Below are 20,683 nucleotides of genomic sequence, written 5' to 3' on the forward strand. Positions count from 1 at the left end.
CTTTACGGGTGGTTTATTACAAAAGAGTTTTCACTGAGCTGTGCCCCCCTGATGAGGCGTGCACGCCGACCCTCCTCTTCCTCCTCCTCCTCCTCCTCATCCTCCTCCATATTCATCCAATCACATCACGAACACTGACGCAAAAGTCGCCATGTCACGTTTTTGTCTCGGGCAACGGTTTGTGGGGCGCTCGTACGGTGGGGTCCAAGGGCAGTGCTTATGCTTATTGTCAATTCATTAAATCCAGTGTTAAAAATGCATTAAAAACAGGAAACAAACACTGTTAAATAGTAGAGACTTTAACATGGGTATACTTCAAATACACACAGAGTAATATAAAACCGTTTTTTTTATCCGTTTGCTTTTTTAAACAAGCCTAAAAATTCAACTCATTGCCTATCACAAACCACGGTGAAACAAATCCCTTAATCTTGGTTCAACTGATTACTATCCGATTGTCTCCGTCCCATAGACCGTTTAGAAAAATGCACGTAGTCTTCCCACTGAAAAACAAACTCCTTTTATGAAGCCTTGAGATATGCGATTAAATGCAATTAGATCGGCACTTTGTTAGTTTTAGAAACCATAAACTCCACGCGTCACCTGCATCTATTGGATGATACTAGCTGTCAATCACACTGGTGTCTGCTTATTTGCATATTTGATGCGCAAGTGAGTGAGAGCCTCAAGACTGGACTCTCACACACACACACACACACACACACACGATGCTTTGAACTTATTTCATAGGAGTAATGTTAAAAAAGGTATCGTTGAGTGCACTTTGACAAAAACATGGGTAATGCGGAGATAAAAGTTAGTCATTATCCGACTGGTTAGCGTCTGCGCTGGAATATTTGGTGGCTAATCGCTACTTGCGTCCTAACGGGAAGACGACGTCCATTTTTATATACAGCCTATGATCCTTCCATTGGATCAAAACCAGGCGATATCGGCCGAGTGTTACACACTGCAGCCAAACTCGTTCACCAGCTGGAGTGATACTCCATACTGAACATCTTACATCAGAACCTACAGAGGAAGCATGGATTCATCCATCATGGGGCCTTCGTCTTCTCCTCATTAACCAGAATGCTAAAAAGAACAAAAAAAAAACAAACGAAAAAGGAAATCTCTACTCTTTAACCTGCAGCTTAACAACCAAAGTCTATTCCTGAAGTCGCACTAGTAACTATATAACTGGCTTTGCTGCCGTCCTTTAAAATTTCATCACAATAGTAACAACAGTGACAACAACGATAACAACAACAACAACATCGATGGTTACTACGTATTCTAAACAACCGTTATGTTTTTGTTTTTTTAAGATAACCACAAAACATCTTATATTAAACTTTTACAAATCTGCTTTGTTGGTTCATATGTATAAATGCATAAAAGGTAAGAGAGATTGAGAGTGCCCTCAGTTGCTTGCCTAGCGTCCTGGGTCAGTGCAATGAGTTGGCCAGTATTTAGCAAAGGAGACCTCGAAGAAAAAAAACAAAACAAAAAACAAAAAAACCTGTTGGTTTCTGGCTCTTGAAACTACTTTGAGAACAACATAAGAAGAAAGAAAAGCAACATCCAACAAAAGTTGTCGTATAATCTTTCAGATACTCAGGTCCAAGGAAAAGTAAGATCCTGCTACTCGCCAAACAGAAAGCAAGGCTGATAAAAAAAAACAAAACCTCTAACGCCTCCAGCCAATCAACAGGTCCCAGTGCTGAGCCAGTCACAGACCTCAGTTACTAATGCTACACATTGGACCTGATTTCACTTATGAATTAAAATGGATTAAGCTGCTTATTTTCCTTGGTTCTAATGGCGTTACGAGGCAAATAAGCAAACCCAGGCCAGCTCGCACTCGCCGCAGGCCCACGCACCAAAACAACTCAAGTCATTTCAATTCAGAAGTGACCCAGGACTGATACAAATACCCGCCACCAGCCTCCGTGAAGCCAGCTTTAACTCGCGTTGTCTCAAAAACCGTCTCTAGAGATGTAAATATATGCCTATTTGTACTGTATGTGTGAATATAAAAACAAATCTGAGGCATTTACAGCAGTTATCTCCTTGATTTCCCTTTACAATTCAGTGGCCTGCCATTAAACACATTCACTCACACACACACACACACACACACTCTCAGACAGCAGTACATGTATATACAGAGATGCACACACACACACACACAGAAATGGACGCATGCACGCACACACACACTAGCATATTCTTTGTCAAGATGGGAGAAAAGTAATGATGGGCATGGACACCCTGGTCACCTTGCTTGTAAAAGACTGTTATAAGGAGAAAAAGTTAAAACACACGCTCTTAAAAAGAAAAAAAATATATACTATATATATATGTGTGTGTATATATATATATATATATATCTATCATTCTCAAAAGGTCAACTCCCCCTCCATCTCTTTTCATATCGAGTTCCCTCCCCGCAACCCAATAAACCCAAGACCTTGTGACAGAGTTTGCCCAAAGAGGCTTTGAGGTAAAAGTAGATACGAGTCCTGCTTAGCTGGGAGAGCTAAAGAGCTGCGCCGACACAGACCGTGCCAAACCACTCCCTTTGCTCAGTGTATGTTACAAACACAAGAGTGCAGACATTCAAATAGAAAAAACAAAAACAAACTGAAAAGTAATGGCTCAACGTGTAGTATATATACACACATACATATATATATGTGTGTATATATACGCGTGTGTATATGTATGGTTTGTTTTTGTTTTTTCACGTTTTTTTTTTTTCTTTTCTTTTTTTGCGCACCGTGAACCGTCTTACAGGCTCACAGTGCTGGATTGCTGGTTAGAAAGGCGGCTCGACTGGGAACGCTGGTTGGAAATTGTTCCGTATATATATATATAAAAAAATTAAAATAAAATAAGAAACTGCGGGACAAAAAAGGAGTCGCGACAGATTCTCTCGTCCAAGAGCCGCTTTGGTGCAGATTCAGAAAATGTAGAGTGACGATGAAGAGAAGGAGATGGACTACAAAAAGAGAGACAGAGAGAGAGAGAGAGAGATATGGGAGGAAACAAGCGAGACACAGACTGGTAAATAAGAAATAAAAAGACAGAAACAAAGTAGGGAATCCGCAGGTGGACTGGTTGATGGGCCTGAGAGCTCAGGCGAAGTACATGGTGTGCTGGGTGTCATAGTGGATCTGAACCGCCTTGGCCAGAGCCTGAGGGTCCCGACCGTTACTCTGGCCCGACACGTGGCTGCCTTCAGCACTGCAGTCACAGAAAAACAGACAAGGTTTAATTCAACTCCATCTGAAAATATATCACACTTTTTATGTATTCTATTAACTTGAAACCAACACCTGTGTAATTTTGCTTAAGTAAAAAAAGAAAAAAAAAACACTTTGATTACCCAAAAGCAGAAAATAAATGGTATAGAAAAGGTGTTTTATTATTCTGAGAGGTCTCCAACAAAAGGTCCATAACATCAGAATTTCTAATGTTTAACGGGTGTTATGGTGCAAGTATATCAGCGAACACCTAACTTTCATGTCAAAGAGAGTAAAATTAAATAATGTTTTCTCAATATTTTTCACATTGAACTCAAAAACGGACAAGGTGCCAAACAGATCGTAAGTAGAATAGTGGTTGTTTGTGCCGAGAAGCACACGAGCTTCTAGTCAACAGGACAACAACCCGAAATGCACAAAGAAACACTGACTGTTACCGCTTTAGTTTTAGGACACTACAGGTGCAACTAAATGCAATGCCGCCCTGATGTGGAATCCCACATATGTGAACATTACTTGCCTGTCATGGTCTTTGTCCACCAGGTGATAGCGGGCTCGGAAAGCCACCAGTCTGGCGTAGTAGGCCGGCGCCGGGATGGAGACGGAGCGAGTGCAGCGGACGTAGGTGTGGCACAGCTGGTAGGTGAGGAGCTGCAGCTCGTCGGCCGTGAAACAGTTGTCATCCCACAGGACGTGGTAGTGGGAGGGACGGCTGGTTCCCTGCGGAGGGACGAGACGTAATGAGTTGAAATTGTACTCGAAACATTTAGCGTACAGAGGGTGTGCTGTGTTTAAGTTACCCGGTGACACAAAGCCAGGTGCACTGCTTCTCACAGGCTGTTCAGTGAGTGAGGGAAAGAGCTCTCCAGAGCAACAGGAATAATGTGATGAACCACTGTTTGCAGTTATTTTGAATTTAAAAAAAAGGGGGACAAGTGTTTTGGTTTGTGGTCAAATAACAGCCAGAAGAAGCATCCGAATCATGCAGTTTATTGTCGTTAAGCATCATTACTGCAGTAACCACAGAGCAAAATTGCCATATTGAGGTCTAAGTTTAAAATCATTGGTTTGAACCATAATTTTGGTTTTATTGCACATAAATGTGCAAACTCTCTACACCAACCCAAGGCTGCAAAATAAGTTGGGAACTGCAGGGTTGAACACAAAGTGTGCTTGAATTCTTGAGAGTTCTGTTTGTATATGAGTCTATGTGAGTGTGTTAACTCTCACCTGGATCCCAGCATGGCTGCACAGGTAGAAGTCAAACTCGGACGGGTGTGTGATGGTACTGTCCACCGTGGTGCCGGCTGGGACATTACCACTCTTCCCAACCTGCAAAAGACAGGGACAGTCAGTCAGGTCAGTTAACACTAAGCAAGAGTTTGACGAGTGGAAAATGGTCAGAATAGACTTTCACTGACCCTCTCGGCTTTGTCGGAGCAGAAGAGCCGAGTGTGGTGGCGTTTCTGGACCACGATGTAGGTAATGCCCGGTCTATAATCCTCCTCCAGACTGATACATGCTTTACGGATGGCTATCAGCTCTGGCCATGCCACCTGAAAACAGACGTTAATGTAATGATTTGTTTTTTTATTTAAGAAATAAAATGCTAAATTCATTAGAATAAACATAAAAAATAAATGCCATTCCTTCACCTGTTTCATTTGTCCCTCAGACACACCGCCACGATAATAGATGATGCGTGTGGGCTTGAAGCGCGTGGATTTGTAGAACTGTATGAGCAGCTCCCGCACCATGTTGGTCAGGTCTTGGATTACCTCCTGGCTGAAGAACTGCTCCTGGAAAGAGAAAAAAACACCTGGTTTAGACTCAGAGTAAAGTGCAATTTAAGGCAGAGACATGTCCACAAGTCTAAAACGGACACTGATGTGAAATTTTAGGTCCAAATAACTTGTCCAGTCGCACAGTTTCAGATCAATTTCCCTTTGTAAAACCTACAGACAGAAGAGGTTACCTGGGATATGTCTTGTCGAGAAGTCTGGACACGCACTGTCGCACAGTATCTGCTGGGGTGGCCGTCCATGCTGCCCACCACTGCCGCGATGGACGGCTTCTTCCCGTCACCTGCTGGTGGATGCGTCACATCAGCTCCTAAGAAGATGACCGGCTGCTGGAACACAGAGGGCCTGAACCGAGAGCACAAGAAAAAAAAAGAAAACTCTGTATCACAGGCCTGTACAACACACTAATCATTCAGTGTCTTAATCGAGAGCGAAGGAATGAAGGAAATAACACGAGGGAATATAGATACAAATATCGTATTCGCAGAATCTGAATCAAGAAGTGTAAAATTGACATGACAATTAGGCAGATTTTTTTACTGCAACTCAGATTGCTCTATACCACATGGATACCGGGGAACTATTTGTATGCAGAAAGCATTCAACTCCAACAGTGGAAGCCAAGAAGCATTAAAGACTCATATCTGCACTACAATAAAAGACATAAGCATTTATACAATGACAAATGAAATCTAGGTACTTTGTTATCTTGAATTTATGGTGTGCATTTTATAACAAGTGGGTAGATTTGAGATAACACTGTATGCTGTGTGAGTCATGACAAGACAATGAGGCTTTTATGATTCTGATATTTAAAAAAAAAAACATCCTTTCTAACCTCTGATGAGGCACCAGGACGTTGTTGATGCCTCCCAGCTTGGCGTTGATCTTGAGGCAGAGGTTAGAGAGTGTCTGAGGCGACGTCTTCACTACGTTCTTCACCTGGACACACTGGGTGGCCATGCCGAGGAGAGTATCGCCCACACGCTTTACCTCGGCTGCATATGAACACGGAGATAAATCAAGATATATTTCAATATCTCACAAACTCTTCATATCTAATGTTCACTTCAAGACTCAGAAAAACACAAGTTCAGTTCTGTGTGCGACCCTCAGTCGTTTCTGACTTCAGTGAAATGCAAAAGTTAAAGTTTGAGATCACATCTTACCGTACACCGGTGTTTTGCCAGGAAGGATGACCACAATCAGCTGCAGACCTACATAAGACAGTTTGAGGTGTTTGAACATGGGCTCCACGCTGTCAGCTCCCTGGGCGTATTTACAGAAACAGGGCTGGCCTTGAATGGGCATCCCAGCATCCTTTGAGATCTTCCGTAGCTGGTCAGTGAAGCTCCTGTTGAAAGGTGTTTAATGTTGGGTCAGAAATGAGAAGCAGTTTTTTTTTGAGAGAGCGACAAACGATAAGCCCGACACTCACTTGAGCAGGTCCTCCCGACACTGTTTCTGTGGAGCGAAGCAGGCCACGGCCCACACCTTGATCTCAATGCCGGCGTAGAACTGCTTCCCTCTCATGTCCCACACACCCTGATTGGGTGTGGCCACGGTTTTATTCTGCGGAGAGAGTCCCTGTTCTCTTAGTCAACCCCCCGGTTGGATGAGCCAATACATCGGCTTCATATACTTTGATTTTTCTTTCATATGCACACAAACAATGTATTTAAATCCCATATAGTCCCATAGTGCGTAGGGCAAATATAAAGTATTGTAATAACGCTTGGTCAATACCATCATAAAATACCATCTCTGAATTTTCACAATACAACCTAAAAATCGGAAAATTGTAAAGCTTTTCTGGCCTCTTGTGTTGCAGTATACACATCCCTGACAGACATTAGTGTCTGTACCAACAAATAGTGTCTTAATTGCTGAGGACAAAGCCAATGAATTGGCACTGAAAAGCTCCAGCTTGGTTTGCATACCATTCATACCAGCTTTCATTTTTTGTGTTTCTTTCAGTTTGGGTTTGAAATTGCACTTTATTACTTTCTACAGGACGTTCATTTCCAGCCAAGAGTCCTCATTAAGCAAGTGATCCAACTGTGGGTTTGGTTGTGAATGCAGATCCAAAAAGCAGAAATCTTTAATTAAATTATCTGGATTTGCCAAATACCATGAGGAGCCTTCATCCCCCAAAACAAGTGACAACAACAAACTGCGTGACGATTTGTTCAAACTACCTAATAAACGCTATCAGGTTATCAACAAAATGCATATTACACAGAAAATGTACTCCAGTCACATCAGGGAGCATTCAGTTTTTGTGAATGATTTAATGCGACCAATATCAGCAAGCCATTGAATAAAATGTGAGAAGTGTGGGTTTCATTCATACCAAGGGAAAAGCTTTCAGTCTACATTTAAGGGCATTTCACTGGAAGCCGATTAGACTCAATATCCCAGCAGGCGAGACGCCAAGCAGAAAGAGAGTAAATTAACTAACATATAGTTCAGTCGGCCAATAATAGGATTTAAGCTTGGCAGTGGGTTTCATCAAGCTACAATACGCTTTCATTCTGAAGAACGATTGTAAAGGAGCTCTAAAGAAGCAGCCAAAACTGAGGCAATTGGCCCACAGGGATCATTAATGTTTCACCTCGTCTTAGCAGAATCATTGAACCCTATGAAGTCTATGAATGAAGAGACATTTACTCCACTTTCATAGAAAGGAGATAAAACCAGATTCTCTCACAAAGCTACAGTGTAGAATATTCTACACAGATTTGACTTGCTGATGCTGGGTGCCTCTGAGTCTCATCATCCCCCAAACACATCAATCAATCTTCCACACAATCCTTGAATCCCAAATCAGTCTAAGAGCCTGCTATTTCTGATTAATTTATATATTGGTACACATTAGTTATATAATAATAATAATAATAATAATAATAATAATACATTTTATTTGTAGTGCACTTTATATTCTAAAAGAGAATCCCAAAGTGCTACAGAAGCACTTTTTTATATCTCATATTGACAAACTGGTTGCAAATTATGAAGTTCTTATCTCTGCATGCACCATGCAGATCCAGTCTGGAGCTTTCAGAGAGGCTGATTTGAGATTCAGAGGGTGAATCTCAGCAGTCTGCAGTAGCTCCTCGTCTCGTTTCCGCCATCAATGCAGCCCTCGTCTAACGAGCGCAGTCATAAAGATGCACATGTTTATCAGCTGCGTTGGTGTGTGAGTGAGTGAGTGAGTGAGTGAAGAGGAAAATGCAAACACTGAGCAGACGGCTGAGGTTCACCACAAGATTATAACAAACACACGGCAAGGTCCAGATCTTACAGGTCTGCAGGTTTTGAAGTTGAACACATCATTTAACCTTTCTATATGTGCAATGCACAGTAATAAAAATGTGATCATCTGTTATTTATCCACTAGGGTTGTACATTTGATACGTATCCAGATACAGGGGCTATGATTCTTGTATTATGGACTGATATAGTTCAATATGATTTGATGCAGTACAACTGTTTGATTAATACAGACAATTCAAAATTGAAATAAGCCTAATCTATTACTGCTTACCTTTAAATAGGCAAATAAATATAATGCACCACAGGTTCACGGCTAAGAACATTAATACTTTCAGAACCTGCCAACCTGTTATGGTGTTCATTTTGATATGTAACTCTAAATTAAACAGCATCACTTTTCTCATTTGATAGTGCTTCATTCAAATCCATTTGAGAATTAACACGACTGTAAGATACAGATTAACGTCTTTTACAAGGCTTAGAAGCCACACATTGTGAAAGCGCCGTAGTTTCTGTGAACCAAAAAGTAGCTTTCAATGATGGGATCAAGATCAGTTAATAGGGTATTAGGTTAGAACTCCCTTTGTATCCAAGAATCAATGTAGCCAATACAAATCGCATCCTTCTAATCAGTGCTTTCTGCAAACCCGGATCTTCACTCATGTTCAAGCACTCACAACGTGATTACCCTCCCCAACCCACCCCGTTCATTCCCAGTCAGGCTTGTGCCCCCTTGAGTGCAGCCCCTGCCCAGTACTCACCCTGCCACAGTCCCTCCCTGTGTCTGTACTCACCCGGCCCCCATACTGCAGCATGGGAGCTGGGAGAACACGACCGGTCACCTCCGTCATGTCATTGTGCACCACAATGCCAAATTCTTTCAGGTATGGATCTGGGCCCCCGACCATGCTGTTGCTTTTGACCTGGATGTGGAGGTCGAAAAAATTCAGAATTGATTTAAAGAATCAAGTGAAGCTTAAAACACATGTATCATCCACATGTTGCTGTTCTTATTCTTAACCCAAGAGGGAGCTCACCAGTCTGCTGATCTCCTCCTGCCTGTCGGGGGCTGAACGAGCTGTCGCTTTAATCATGGTGGATGTTTGGTTGTCTGTCAGTTTCTTGATACAGCGCTGGCCTGCCACGATGTTGCAGACCTACAGAGCAGGAAAATTAAGCTTTAATTAAGCTAAATATAAATGAATAAATAAATGAATGAATGAACGAACGAACGGGCACCTTTAGCATGCTCTAACATTAATTCAGGTATCACGAAAACAGCCCGTGTCTCACCTCCAGGGGAAGATAAGTGTGCTTCTGTTCCTGCCCTACTTGGAGACAGGGTAAATGTGGATACTTGAGCTGCAGATTGTACTTCTGCTTGAAATACTGAGCTACTGTGCACTCCATGGCTTGGCCGTTCTCGAGTTGTAAGGGGAACCTGCAAATAAAATGAATAGGTGGGCGAAAAAGCACAGACGATATCTTCATGAAGCGCTGCAATGTTAGCGTTCCTGGCTCATTACACTACACTTAAAACGGTGCCATTGCTGATATGTGGACGATTAAGAAACTGATGATGAGGTAGTACATGTGATGCTTACGTTTGGTGGCTGGCAGGTCGACGTGTGACATTGCACACACGATACTTCCTCTTCATCTGACCACAATGTGTGACCTCAACTTTTAAGCCTTTAAAAGACACACACACAAGAAAACATGATTACAAAATGAATGAAATGGAGCAGTCGCTTCTTCCTGCCAACTGCAATTTCAAACATTTCTTTATACGATTGCCATTTTGCTCGTCTCTTGTAACGGATTTTTCAGTTCACAGTGCAAGCTTTTGATAGAAGAAAGTGCAAGGAGAATGGAGAGTCAACGTTAAGATTCAAATGTCTGTTTTAAAAATGACATCAAGTCCAAAAAACACAAGGAGTATGATAATGTATCAGGAGTGGGTGTATTTTTTTTTTAACACCACATAAAAACATGCATATTTTTGCAGGCTTACGCCCACATGTAATCTTTGTGATGAACTGGATACACACTGAGTCACACAAGTTGTGCGTATAATGTGTGTGTGTGTGCCTGTCAGCCCTCCTCTGCTAAAGTAAATTCAAACCATTTAAAGTCAAACAATGAATGCCGAGCTCCTGTATGTGTGCTGGTAACGCCGGCTCACCTCTTATTTCCTTGGTGAATTTGACACGCTGCGAGTCAGTCAGTGGTTTGGTCTGTTCGTTGATGTTCTGGATATCCAGCACCTCGCACATGAACTCTATCACAGGCTGAGCACGGTAGAAAGCAGTGGCGGACACTGTAAAAGAGAAGGGGCTTTATTTATCAAACGGTCTCATAAATTAGTAACGACGAGCCAGCACAGTAAGTCCGAGACGGTGTGTATCACAGGCAGAGTCTGGCCACGGCTGCTGCCTCGAGGAGTCGAGATGCAGCGCAAAAACATAAGAGGATTTCCAGAGACATGAAGCACCTTGCAGGAATAATGAAACTCCTCATTTCAACTGCCTCACTGTTTTTCATGTGGTTGTCTCAGTGTAACCTACACGTTAATTTGACAGTAAGACCCAATCACATGAAGTAATCTAGTCTCCGATACCTGAATGACCCTACCCTTTGTTTAAAAAAAAATAATAATAAAAAAAAAAAGATGGAAATGACCACCCAGGGGTTATTAGCCTCTGCTGAGCAATGCAGTTTCAGTCTAGACTATTTATTTCCAGCCTCATATTACAGGCACACGTTGGCTTCAAAGGATGTGAAAAGGTGCGACGCAATATTCATTACGCTAAGGCATAAAATTACCATTTTAAATTAAAATACTGGCTTCACTTGTATCAACGCTGCAGCCAGTATTTGTGGGCCGCAAATGCAGTTTGTTTTGGTCCGTTGCGCCACCCACCCAAAGCCACAGCCAGTAGCTCTTCAACACATGGGATGGCAGCAGAGAACAGCCAGCACCTAGCACCAGAAATGGTGAACAATAAATCTATCTAATAAATCCAATACATTTTGACCAGAGGAGAAGAAAAACAAAAGGTCTGCAGTGGAGATATGTTTAAATATGGATGACTGAAAGCGGGGAGGAACTCCACAACAGAGAGATTTTGAACAAAGAAAATACAAGAATTCTTGCTGAGCTGAGTCTTCTGTTGTGTCAGAGGCTACAGCACAAGAAATGACGAGATGCATCATATCATATCACTTTACAGTAGAATTACCTCTGGGTATAGTCAGACATCACTCATCACAATTCTGTGTGTTAACATGTTTTTTAATTCAGCGCAGTGTTAAAAGATCTTTACCATCGATGTTGAGCATCATGTTCCACATGGCTGGACGGACAGACTGATGGAAACCAAACCACACCTCCCTGCCTCCACCCAGAGGATGATAATATCCCTCCGGAGGGGAGAAAAAGGAACGCCCCACTGGAGTGTACCTGTGTGCACAAACACAGACGATCAATCACAGACAGGATCACACTGGATCCATGAAGTCACCCCCAAAATCTGAAATCTGGGACAGGATCAGTCAAAACACAAGATCGTATAAAATTGATGCCACACAATTGCAATTGTATCCAACAAATCAGTGCAGCCTAAAAGCTAGCATTTTATTTAACAGTCAATAGCAGCTGGAGACAGATGCAAGAGATAAAATATGGGTAGATCTGCCCAAATAAAAAATATAATATCAATTCATAATTCATATTTTTATTTTAAAAGATAAATCATTACCAGGTTAGAGGACATCAAAATATTAACTACTATATTCTAATGCAAGGATTTAAAGATATAAATTGTTCTCAAGACGGAACATAAAACTATGTTAATGATAAATGTGAATATGTTATCGTTTCTTTGCTCACATATCACAAACAATTAATTATCAAAATAGTTGGCAAATAATTTATTAATGAATGCAGTTGCAGAGGCGGACGAGTGGCGGTACCTCATGGAAGGCAGATGTCGTGTGATGACGTCCAGAGCCTGAACAGAGTCTTCGGGGACTTCGTTTAGGTGACCGGACAGAGCTTCAAGCAACATCTGAAGACTGACCACAGACACCCACTGCAAAGACACCTTGAACGTCTGATCCTTCCCCTCGCCAGGCAGTGTCACCTCCAGATCCACCTGAGGATAGAGAGAGAGGGAGAAGAGGTGAGGACAGGGAGGGAGAGGCAAAGGAAAGAGTGATGGAAAATTGATTTGAACAGGTGACATACAGAGATAAGTAATAAATACCCAAGAGCAATAAGGAGAAAAAAAAAGAGTGACGCCAAAGAATCAATTTGTCTTTGAAATGGCAACAGAAGAGGCAGCACTGAAACATTTCATTAGCACACACAGTCATCGGGTGTAAAAAAGCTGAGAACATGTTTGAGAAAAATTATGTAATAAGAAAAAAACCAAAAACCTGAATGTTGAATTTAGGCTTGCTATCAGCAAGCAGAATTGGTAAAAAAAAAAAGGAAGCTTCTTTTCATTTCATTTCATTTCATGTCACAATCACGGTTATATTTTCCATTTGTTGGTAAAAACCTCATTTACTATGAAATGCTTCACACACACACGAGGTAACATTAAGGAGGAAACTCCACTGGAATTTCATCAAACCCTTTCAACTTCACGTTGAAACATTACAAGTCTAAGGTTTTTGTATAAGATTAGTGTCAATGAGAAAGAGGCTTCTTTTGCATTTGCATTTAAAAGGTCCAGTTTTTAAACTTTAGGAGGGTTTATTGGAATGAATTGAATGAAGTGTATCATCACTTCACAATAATAAACCTATTATTTGTGCTTTAGGCAAGGCTTGTGTTGCCATGCTTCTACAGCAGAAGAATAACAGTAGTTCCAAAAAAAAGGGGTTGGACACACTGGACATTTAAGCTGCACAGAGAAATGTAGTATGACCAAGATATTCATGACTCACAATGCAGCAGAATGTTTAAAAATGTTTGTGGTAGAACACTTAGATCAACTTACTGGAGCTGCAATTATTTATTTGGAATTCTATACTATTAGTAATAGAGCCGTCAGGTTTTTTTTCCCAGAACTCCGATATTTGATCAAACTTGGAGGTGAAGTCCAAACTCTAACCTTAGAAACCCGTTTTTAAGGTTTAAGATTTATCCAATCATCTTTGACAGTATCGTATCGTGTGTCGCACATCATTTGTTCAAGCATTATTTTTGTAACAACATCATAAAAACATGATACTGAGTAACTTTGAATGACGGTACAAGGCAGATTCTGGAGAAGTGGCGAGAAACAAATCATAAACACGTGAGAGTTACTTCCCACAAAGCAACGCATTTGACAAGTGAATGAAAAATGACGCACTCAGTGTCTGCCGTTGTTATCTTTTCTTAGAAACACCACATTCTTGGTCCAGGTTCTCCACATTTATCTGAAGATTTATTGAGCTAGCAACCTCACATCCTAATCCACGGTCATTTGCTAAAATAGTTTGGTTTGAGACCTTGCAGCTGACCAACTTCTCCACAGGACAATAACAAAACACTCTTCAAAAGAAAACACGATGACTGTATGTGCTCATGACACAAGAGGTTTTCGAGATACCAACCCTGTCTCTTCCTATAGGCAGTGGATGTGCTGTGTACATGTTCCTCTTCCCATCATACCCAGGCTGTCGGTCTCCAAAGATCTGCATCTTGAAGTGCCGCACCATGGTGTCCACCACCTCCCTGGAAGGTAAAGGAGAACAAACACAGGCATAAGAGTGTTTACTGAATATCTATGGAGACAATAAGGATGCACTTTTATATCAGTCTTTACTCCTTTCTCCACGTCCTAGGCTCCAGAGATTTGCCTTGGGCTGTCTGTGCTTATGATGCTCAAAAAAGGTGCAAATCATTTCAGTTGGTCATCCACTGAATTGCATTTCTGCTAAAACTCTCTGGAGGTTTTTACCTGTTGACCCTCCGAGGCCGTTTCTCAGGCTTGATGTCGATATCATAGTGATAGACATCAATCTTGGGAATCTGCACCTGGAAGTGGTTGGCAAGGAGCCGGATGGGTTTCCCCACCGTGCCAAGGCCGGGACGACGTGGAGGCTGGAAGAGAGAGGTTGGGGCTGGTGGCCCTGGAGAGAACAAGGAGAGAAGTTAAAAAAAAAAGGTCTAGGACGGAGTGGATATGGTAATACAGGTTATCAACAGAAAACCTCAAATCATTATCACTAAATCAAATTAGTTATTGGTGGTTTCAAACTTCTTCATGGACAGAAAACTAAATCTTTTAACACAAAACAAATCAAAGGTTTTACACATCACAATATAAAACTGGATTATATTACCATATTTATCATCACTGCATAATTGCCCAGGCCAAGCAATACATAATTATTCTCTATATTATAATAAATAATAAGCACTATCACAAGGTTAAAATCATCTTCAGAAATGAACATTGACATAGCTAACTATGAATTCCGAGTAGTCTTTAAATTATCATCATTTTACTATACACAGTGACGGCAAGGGCATGCATTTAACGCAAATTTGAAAGAAGAACGTGTGCGGTGTAACGCCAAACATGTTGCCATCTCCTAACTACCGCATCAGTGACACTTGCTTGAATGCACAGAAATGGCCTCATATACGTATGTACGCTTTGACTAATGGGCCACTCGGACGCCTGACCTATGTGGGTCAACACGGGTCAGGCGAGACAATGACGACAATTATCTTTCGGCCCGCCCCCCGACTCCACCCAGACACAGAAGACGCCCGCCCTCACGCCGAGACAAAGGCCGAGAGCCTCTCAGACAGACAGCAGCAGGGCCATATGGAGGGGTGACACACAGAAACAGGGGTTACCGTTACAACTTACATGTCACGCTCGTACACCTTACATACATCACTCCACAACACGTAATGTGCAATATTCTGCTTAGTGAACCTGATAATCTCCCCGTGTGTCTCACATATAAATATTACCGTTTAATGCTGACATGAAAAAAGAAAGCTATACTAAGGATTCTTTTTGTGACCACATAGATAAATGGTGTTTTTTGCACTGCGCATACTCAGATTTTGTTAAGTGTTGTTTTCTGTTCATGAACAAATTTTCAAAATCACAATGAACTGGTTTCTGAACCTTTCACTCAGGAACAGAGGTTACTCTTTACTAACCTTACATTTTAACATCAATACGTCCTCCAAGTGTGCAAAATGTGATTGCAAAATGGAGGAAATCAACCAGTGCTAGTGAAGAAGAAAGGTGAGCAACAGAAAAGAACATAATCAAAATTAGAAAAGGTAAAATACTGCGGGGGTGGGGTCTGTTTAAGGCTTTTGTTCTTGGACGGCAAAGAGACTGCTGGGGTCCTCCTGAACTCCATGCACCCACACGCTCCAGTTAGCATGTGAAGCTCGAGAACACAGACAATTGGGACCCTCCCCATCACTTCCTGAGAACACGCTTCCCAACATGCCCTCGTGTAGCCTGGGCCCCATATCACCACCCACACACACACACCTACCCTTTATTGTCGCACCATTCCACTATCACTTTCATTTAACACTCTTCAACAATACACTTTTCTCTCTGTACTTTGTCCTCCTGGCCTTCAACAATAACAACAATAAAAGACACATTGAGAGCTCTACGCTATGCTGCAAACTGGCCAACTGAACGTCATGTGTACAGATTTGTATAAATTCAACAGTAACTCAGGAACATGGTGTATACATCAAACTGTACCCACGTTAAACCACCCCTGTGCTGGGGTCTGAGTGACGTAAATTTGGTCCCCCAAATGCAGACAAATCTATGCACACGTCAAGATTGGTTCCATGCTCCCTGTGGCACTTTCAGCCATTCCAGTCCAGTCAGTGGTGCGCTCATATTTGGACAAAAGAAACAACTTAGATAACCATGAAAAAACCATGGAAACCACAAAAAAACTCAATATCATAGTGATGTCACAAACCACAAAAATCAAAAATCATTATACCAATAATACAGAGCCTTTTCCATACAATCTCAAAATCACTTTGCAGTGCTTCTTGATTTAGGGTTTCTAAATCTGGAAGAAACAAAGATTCCTAAAGGCAATTAAGTAAATCAACTTATCTAATAATGTTTCAAGTCCAGAGGCATGTCTCACAATTAGAGAAACACTTTCAGGTTCCTGGAAAAAAAATGGCCTTTGGCAATTTAAATGCGAGACTAATATCTGTTTTTGAGAAATCTCCAAAACTGTAATATCTGCACTACAGAACTGAACTGTACAGGCATAACTCTTTTATCTGACTGCTGGGTGCATGCACAGGTCCCACAGAGTGTGTGGGACCTGAAGCTCAGGAGGTATGAGGTCTTCCTCTCCCACTTTCACCAAAAACAGACCTAGATCTATATATAGCCACCTCAGCTGCTGCACGACCATGCTTTGAAACGTGTCTTGACGTGAAATACCCGGACCCATCCTTCACATTTCGACCGTTAAACAACACCACACCCATCTCAGAGTTTTATTTGCATTACTTTGTTTTGTGCAAGTATAGTAGCAGATGCATTGTGATACTAGGCTAACTCTCCTGAAACCCCACTGTGACAGGAGCAAAACACACACACACACAAGTGGTCTTCAAGCATGCAGATGAGCATACTGTATAGTCTTAACATATAAATATTGGCATAGGCTAAGAGACCATATCAAGATAAACATCCCATCATAATCACTGCGGCTCTCCACCACCAGACAGCACAATTACAACTTCATTGCAAAACAAATAAAGCTATACAGATGCATAAAACGCATTTGACTATCCATCTTCATACACATTTTCAGCAGCCGTGTCTTAACACAGCATTTTTAATATTACAGATGGGTATAAAATAACAGAGTCTTTGCAGACTTTTCATCGAAGTTGTGATTTAAACAACCCATTTTTTAAGTGAGACCGATCAGTATCTGGTTTGAGTCACAGGAGGATGTGAAATCAGTTTTTTTTTCCCTGGTAAATGATGTGAAAGATTCACGCAGAGTTGAATCCAACTTGACAGCTGAAATGTTCAAGGAGCAACACGATGAAGTGCCTGTGTGCCGTGAACTCTCACTGGCAGAGCGATGTGTGCTTTGACTCGCACACTGTAGACCTGACTAACACTATGCGTGTCCCTGGCAACAACAGTGTGATCATACCGAGAGACAGCTGGGCTAAAACTCAGCGTGAGTGTATGATGGCTTGTGCCTGGTGATGAGTCACACTATAAAGGCAACGAGCAGCGAGTGCTCCGACACCCACACCTGCAAATCACCTGGATTAAGATGTAATGCACTGAGCTGTGAACCAGGGAAAGGCTGCTATTCACAAAATGCACAACATTCACCAATCAGTGTAACAACTGTCTGTATGTAGAAGCTTTTATGCATATGTTATCAAATATTCCCTCATTTAACAAACTATAGCTACTTCAGTTACGTTGGCTCAGGCTTTTGTATTATGAACAAATCACTGAGCAGTTATGAAACCAAGCAACATATATATAAATAAGCATGGACCTCTTACTCAAGGTGAGTAATTGCCACATTGCCACAATTTATACTATTAATTTCCTGTCACAGTTTAGATTTTAACACTTTCAAAATTGGACTGCACAAACTTTGGAAAAAGAGGGGAAACCGGATTTAAACCAGCTGCGCTGTAAGAACACATCATTACACACAGCCATTAGGGGTCCTCCTGTGCGTATACTCGCAACTACACCAAACCACAAGCCACGAAAAGTGTACATTTGTGAAATCCCGTGAAAGTGAACCAGGAGGCTCGACTGTTGAGCCACTACGCAACATGACATCCAGATGTGGCGCAATGCAGCAACTTTCTGGTTTGACTTGGCTGCTACTACTTGGCTGGTTTTAGAGGTGAAATTTAACGATCCTATCATCATCTTAACTTCCAAGGAGAATGACTTCAACACTCTTTGAAAGGACTTATTTAACATGGAACCCTATTTCAAAACAAGTTGTGCCTTTCGTACGACTTAAAACTTGCATTTGAACCTGTAAAAGAAAATCGCTTCACACAAGCACAACTTTAACGGTCTTATATAAAGGGTTAGAAACATGTTTCAAGTGTGCATCTTTTATAACTTCTAACAAAAATTATTTTGCTGAGTTATTGGTGTAATTTAAAATCTGCAGTCATACTCAGATTGCATACTCCACACAGGAAGGTAAAAGGTAGCTCGCTGGCAATAATGGTTAGTGTAAGTGAAACAATTGTTTCTAAAAGCCCAGTTTTGTGTTGAATTAAAACAGATTATGTGAGACAACGATGAGTCACACACCTGTGGATGGCTGTATCAAACTGTAATCTACAATCTCAACTACTTCTTTCATCGGTGTGACAATACTCTGTTCCCCCAAAACATATTTCCTCGTTGGTTTCATGAATGCACCAGTTAGTGGGCATTATGTGTGGACAAAAGTATTTTCCTTCCTGATGCAAAAAAATGGTGTTGGTTCTGCAAGATGATTTATGTGCAGTTCATTAACAGGCGCGTTTCACGCAAAAAAAACCCAAAAACAGTAGATTGTGTCAACACTGGTAAACACGCATGTGTTCTGCAGGGAACAATAAAAATGCATTGTGTGGATCGGTGTGCAAGTGAGTGTCCGCCTCTCCTCCGCCTGCACGATCACTGCTGCACCGCTGCAAAGCACGTCAAGTGCCTTTGTTATCATATAGGAGATGAGTAATATGGAGCTGACCTGCAGATGTGATCGATAAAAGCGCCATCCATCCCTGCTGTTCTCTCACGGGCGCATGGCTGCTACCCGAGGGGAAGTGCGTAAACCAATGACAGCGCCACAAAACACCAGCAAACTACACCAAAATAAGCGCACCTCTGCTCATGCAACACCAGTAACATGTGCTTTATTGGCATTCATCTTGTATTTTCCACCCACCATCGCTGTCATCTTGGCAGCACGAAGAGACGCGCTGTTCCCGAGCACACCTGACGGGAAAATGAGTCTTTTCTGTCAAATTTCGACGACACTGCGTGGATAATTACGTAGAAATTGGGTCGCAATTGTGTTGGCAAGAAAACAAACCCACACACACATACGCACTGTGAATAAACATCGACGTAAACACACCACGACGCGGAAGGAAGGAAGGAGGAAGGACGGTCCTGGTTAAATCCCCAGTCACACAATGCCAGTCAGCCCCGACACGACGAGCCATGCGTGTAAATAAAACCGCGCAGACACGACCAAATACGCGACAAAAAAACAACAACTTTGTTAGTACGGAGAAGAAACACGGTTCCGCGCGACGTAAATACAGCCACACATCCACATGTACACAAACACACGGGCTGGGCCTCGGTTTGTTTTCGAGGCCTCACTGCAGCCGCGGCCCCCAGTGACGCGTCGCGTTTACGGACACACGGCTCGCTCTCCGCGCTGCCGCTTGCCACTGTTTGCCCCCGCTTCTCAAATCTCTTACCGGGTCCGAGCGCTTCCATGGCCGAGGCCTCTCTCTCCGTCTCTGTCCCGGCCTGGCGGCTCCGTACCGACGCTGAAATTGGGGGCGGTATCGCGAAGCTTAAAGTGGCTAATTTAAGAAAAGGGGAATATAGACAGCTATGTGGACGGCTGCCGACTGAACCCACGGAGCTGAGCTGCCGCTCCTCCTGCTGCTTCTGACGATTTGTAACTGCGCATGCGCTAGTCAGAGGCCGTTTAAACCGAACTGCGCATGCGTAATGTTTGTGCACGGCACAGGCAGTTGTGAGAGAAAATGGACGTTAACAAACAAATACTTATAAACTTAAAAAACAAAACAATATGGAACCACTGGCGTTCCAGCCTGTATTTCTGTGTGTGTGTGTGTGTGTGTATTTTTATTTTAGCATTGTATTGTTTTGTGTTTTGTCGGTGCCTCTCACTATATATGTCCCTAATAAAGTTGGAAATTAAATTAAATTAAATTAAATTAAATTAAATATTATGAGGTATAAAAGGAATAAACCTTACAAACCCAAACACCTGTCAAGGTTATGCACAAGAATAAATTAATATATATATACATATATTAATATATATTACATATATATATATATATATATATATAATTTTGAAAAAGATAGATAGATAGATAGATAGATAGATAGATAGATAGATAGTTGCACTTAGCCCCACCCGCGGGAGCAACCCCGGTGTTTAGAAAATGCTCCTAATGACTGCGTCGTCACAGTGGGCGGAAACAAAGCTTCCCAGCGGACCAATGGGAAAGCGAGAGACGGGAGATTGACACCTCGGTGCAGAAAAACT

At 41.9% G+C, this 20,683-nt stretch overlaps 1 protein-coding gene across 2 annotated transcripts; it reads right to left on the bottom strand.

Moving 5' to 3' along the window:
* Positions 1-2,723: 2,723 nt before the first annotated feature.
* On the bottom strand, positions 2,724-20,047 carry ago4 (argonaute RISC component 4). Of its 2 annotated transcripts, none has more exons than XM_044052146.1 (19): positions 19,857-20,047; positions 14,305-14,476; positions 13,958-14,078; positions 12,323-12,504; positions 11,674-11,810; positions 10,533-10,667; positions 9,952-10,039; positions 9,641-9,788; positions 9,385-9,504; positions 9,109-9,270; positions 6,510-6,643; positions 6,241-6,425; positions 5,910-6,069; positions 5,245-5,416; positions 4,925-5,068; positions 4,691-4,825; positions 4,500-4,601; positions 3,790-3,989; positions 2,724-3,249 (listed from the first exon to the last, which is right to left on the bottom strand). In XM_044052146.1, the coding sequence occupies exons 1-19, from the start codon at positions 19,873-19,875 to the stop codon at positions 3,141-3,143; spliced, it is 2,625 nt and encodes an 874-aa protein (XP_043908081.1). In that variant the 5' UTR covers positions 19,876-20,047; the 3' UTR covers positions 2,724-3,140. The 2 variants fall into 2 exon arrangements, with proteins under 2 accessions (XP_043908081.1, XP_043908080.1); XM_044052145.1 differs by having other exon boundaries at positions 6,510-6,658.
* Positions 20,048-20,683: the final 636 nt, after the last annotated feature.

Source organism: Solea senegalensis, linkage group LG20 (assembly GCF_019176455.1).
Source record: "Solea senegalensis isolate Sse05_10M linkage group LG20, IFAPA_SoseM_1, whole genome shotgun sequence".
Lineage (NCBI taxonomy): Eukaryota > Metazoa > Chordata > Actinopteri > Pleuronectiformes > Soleidae > Solea > Solea senegalensis.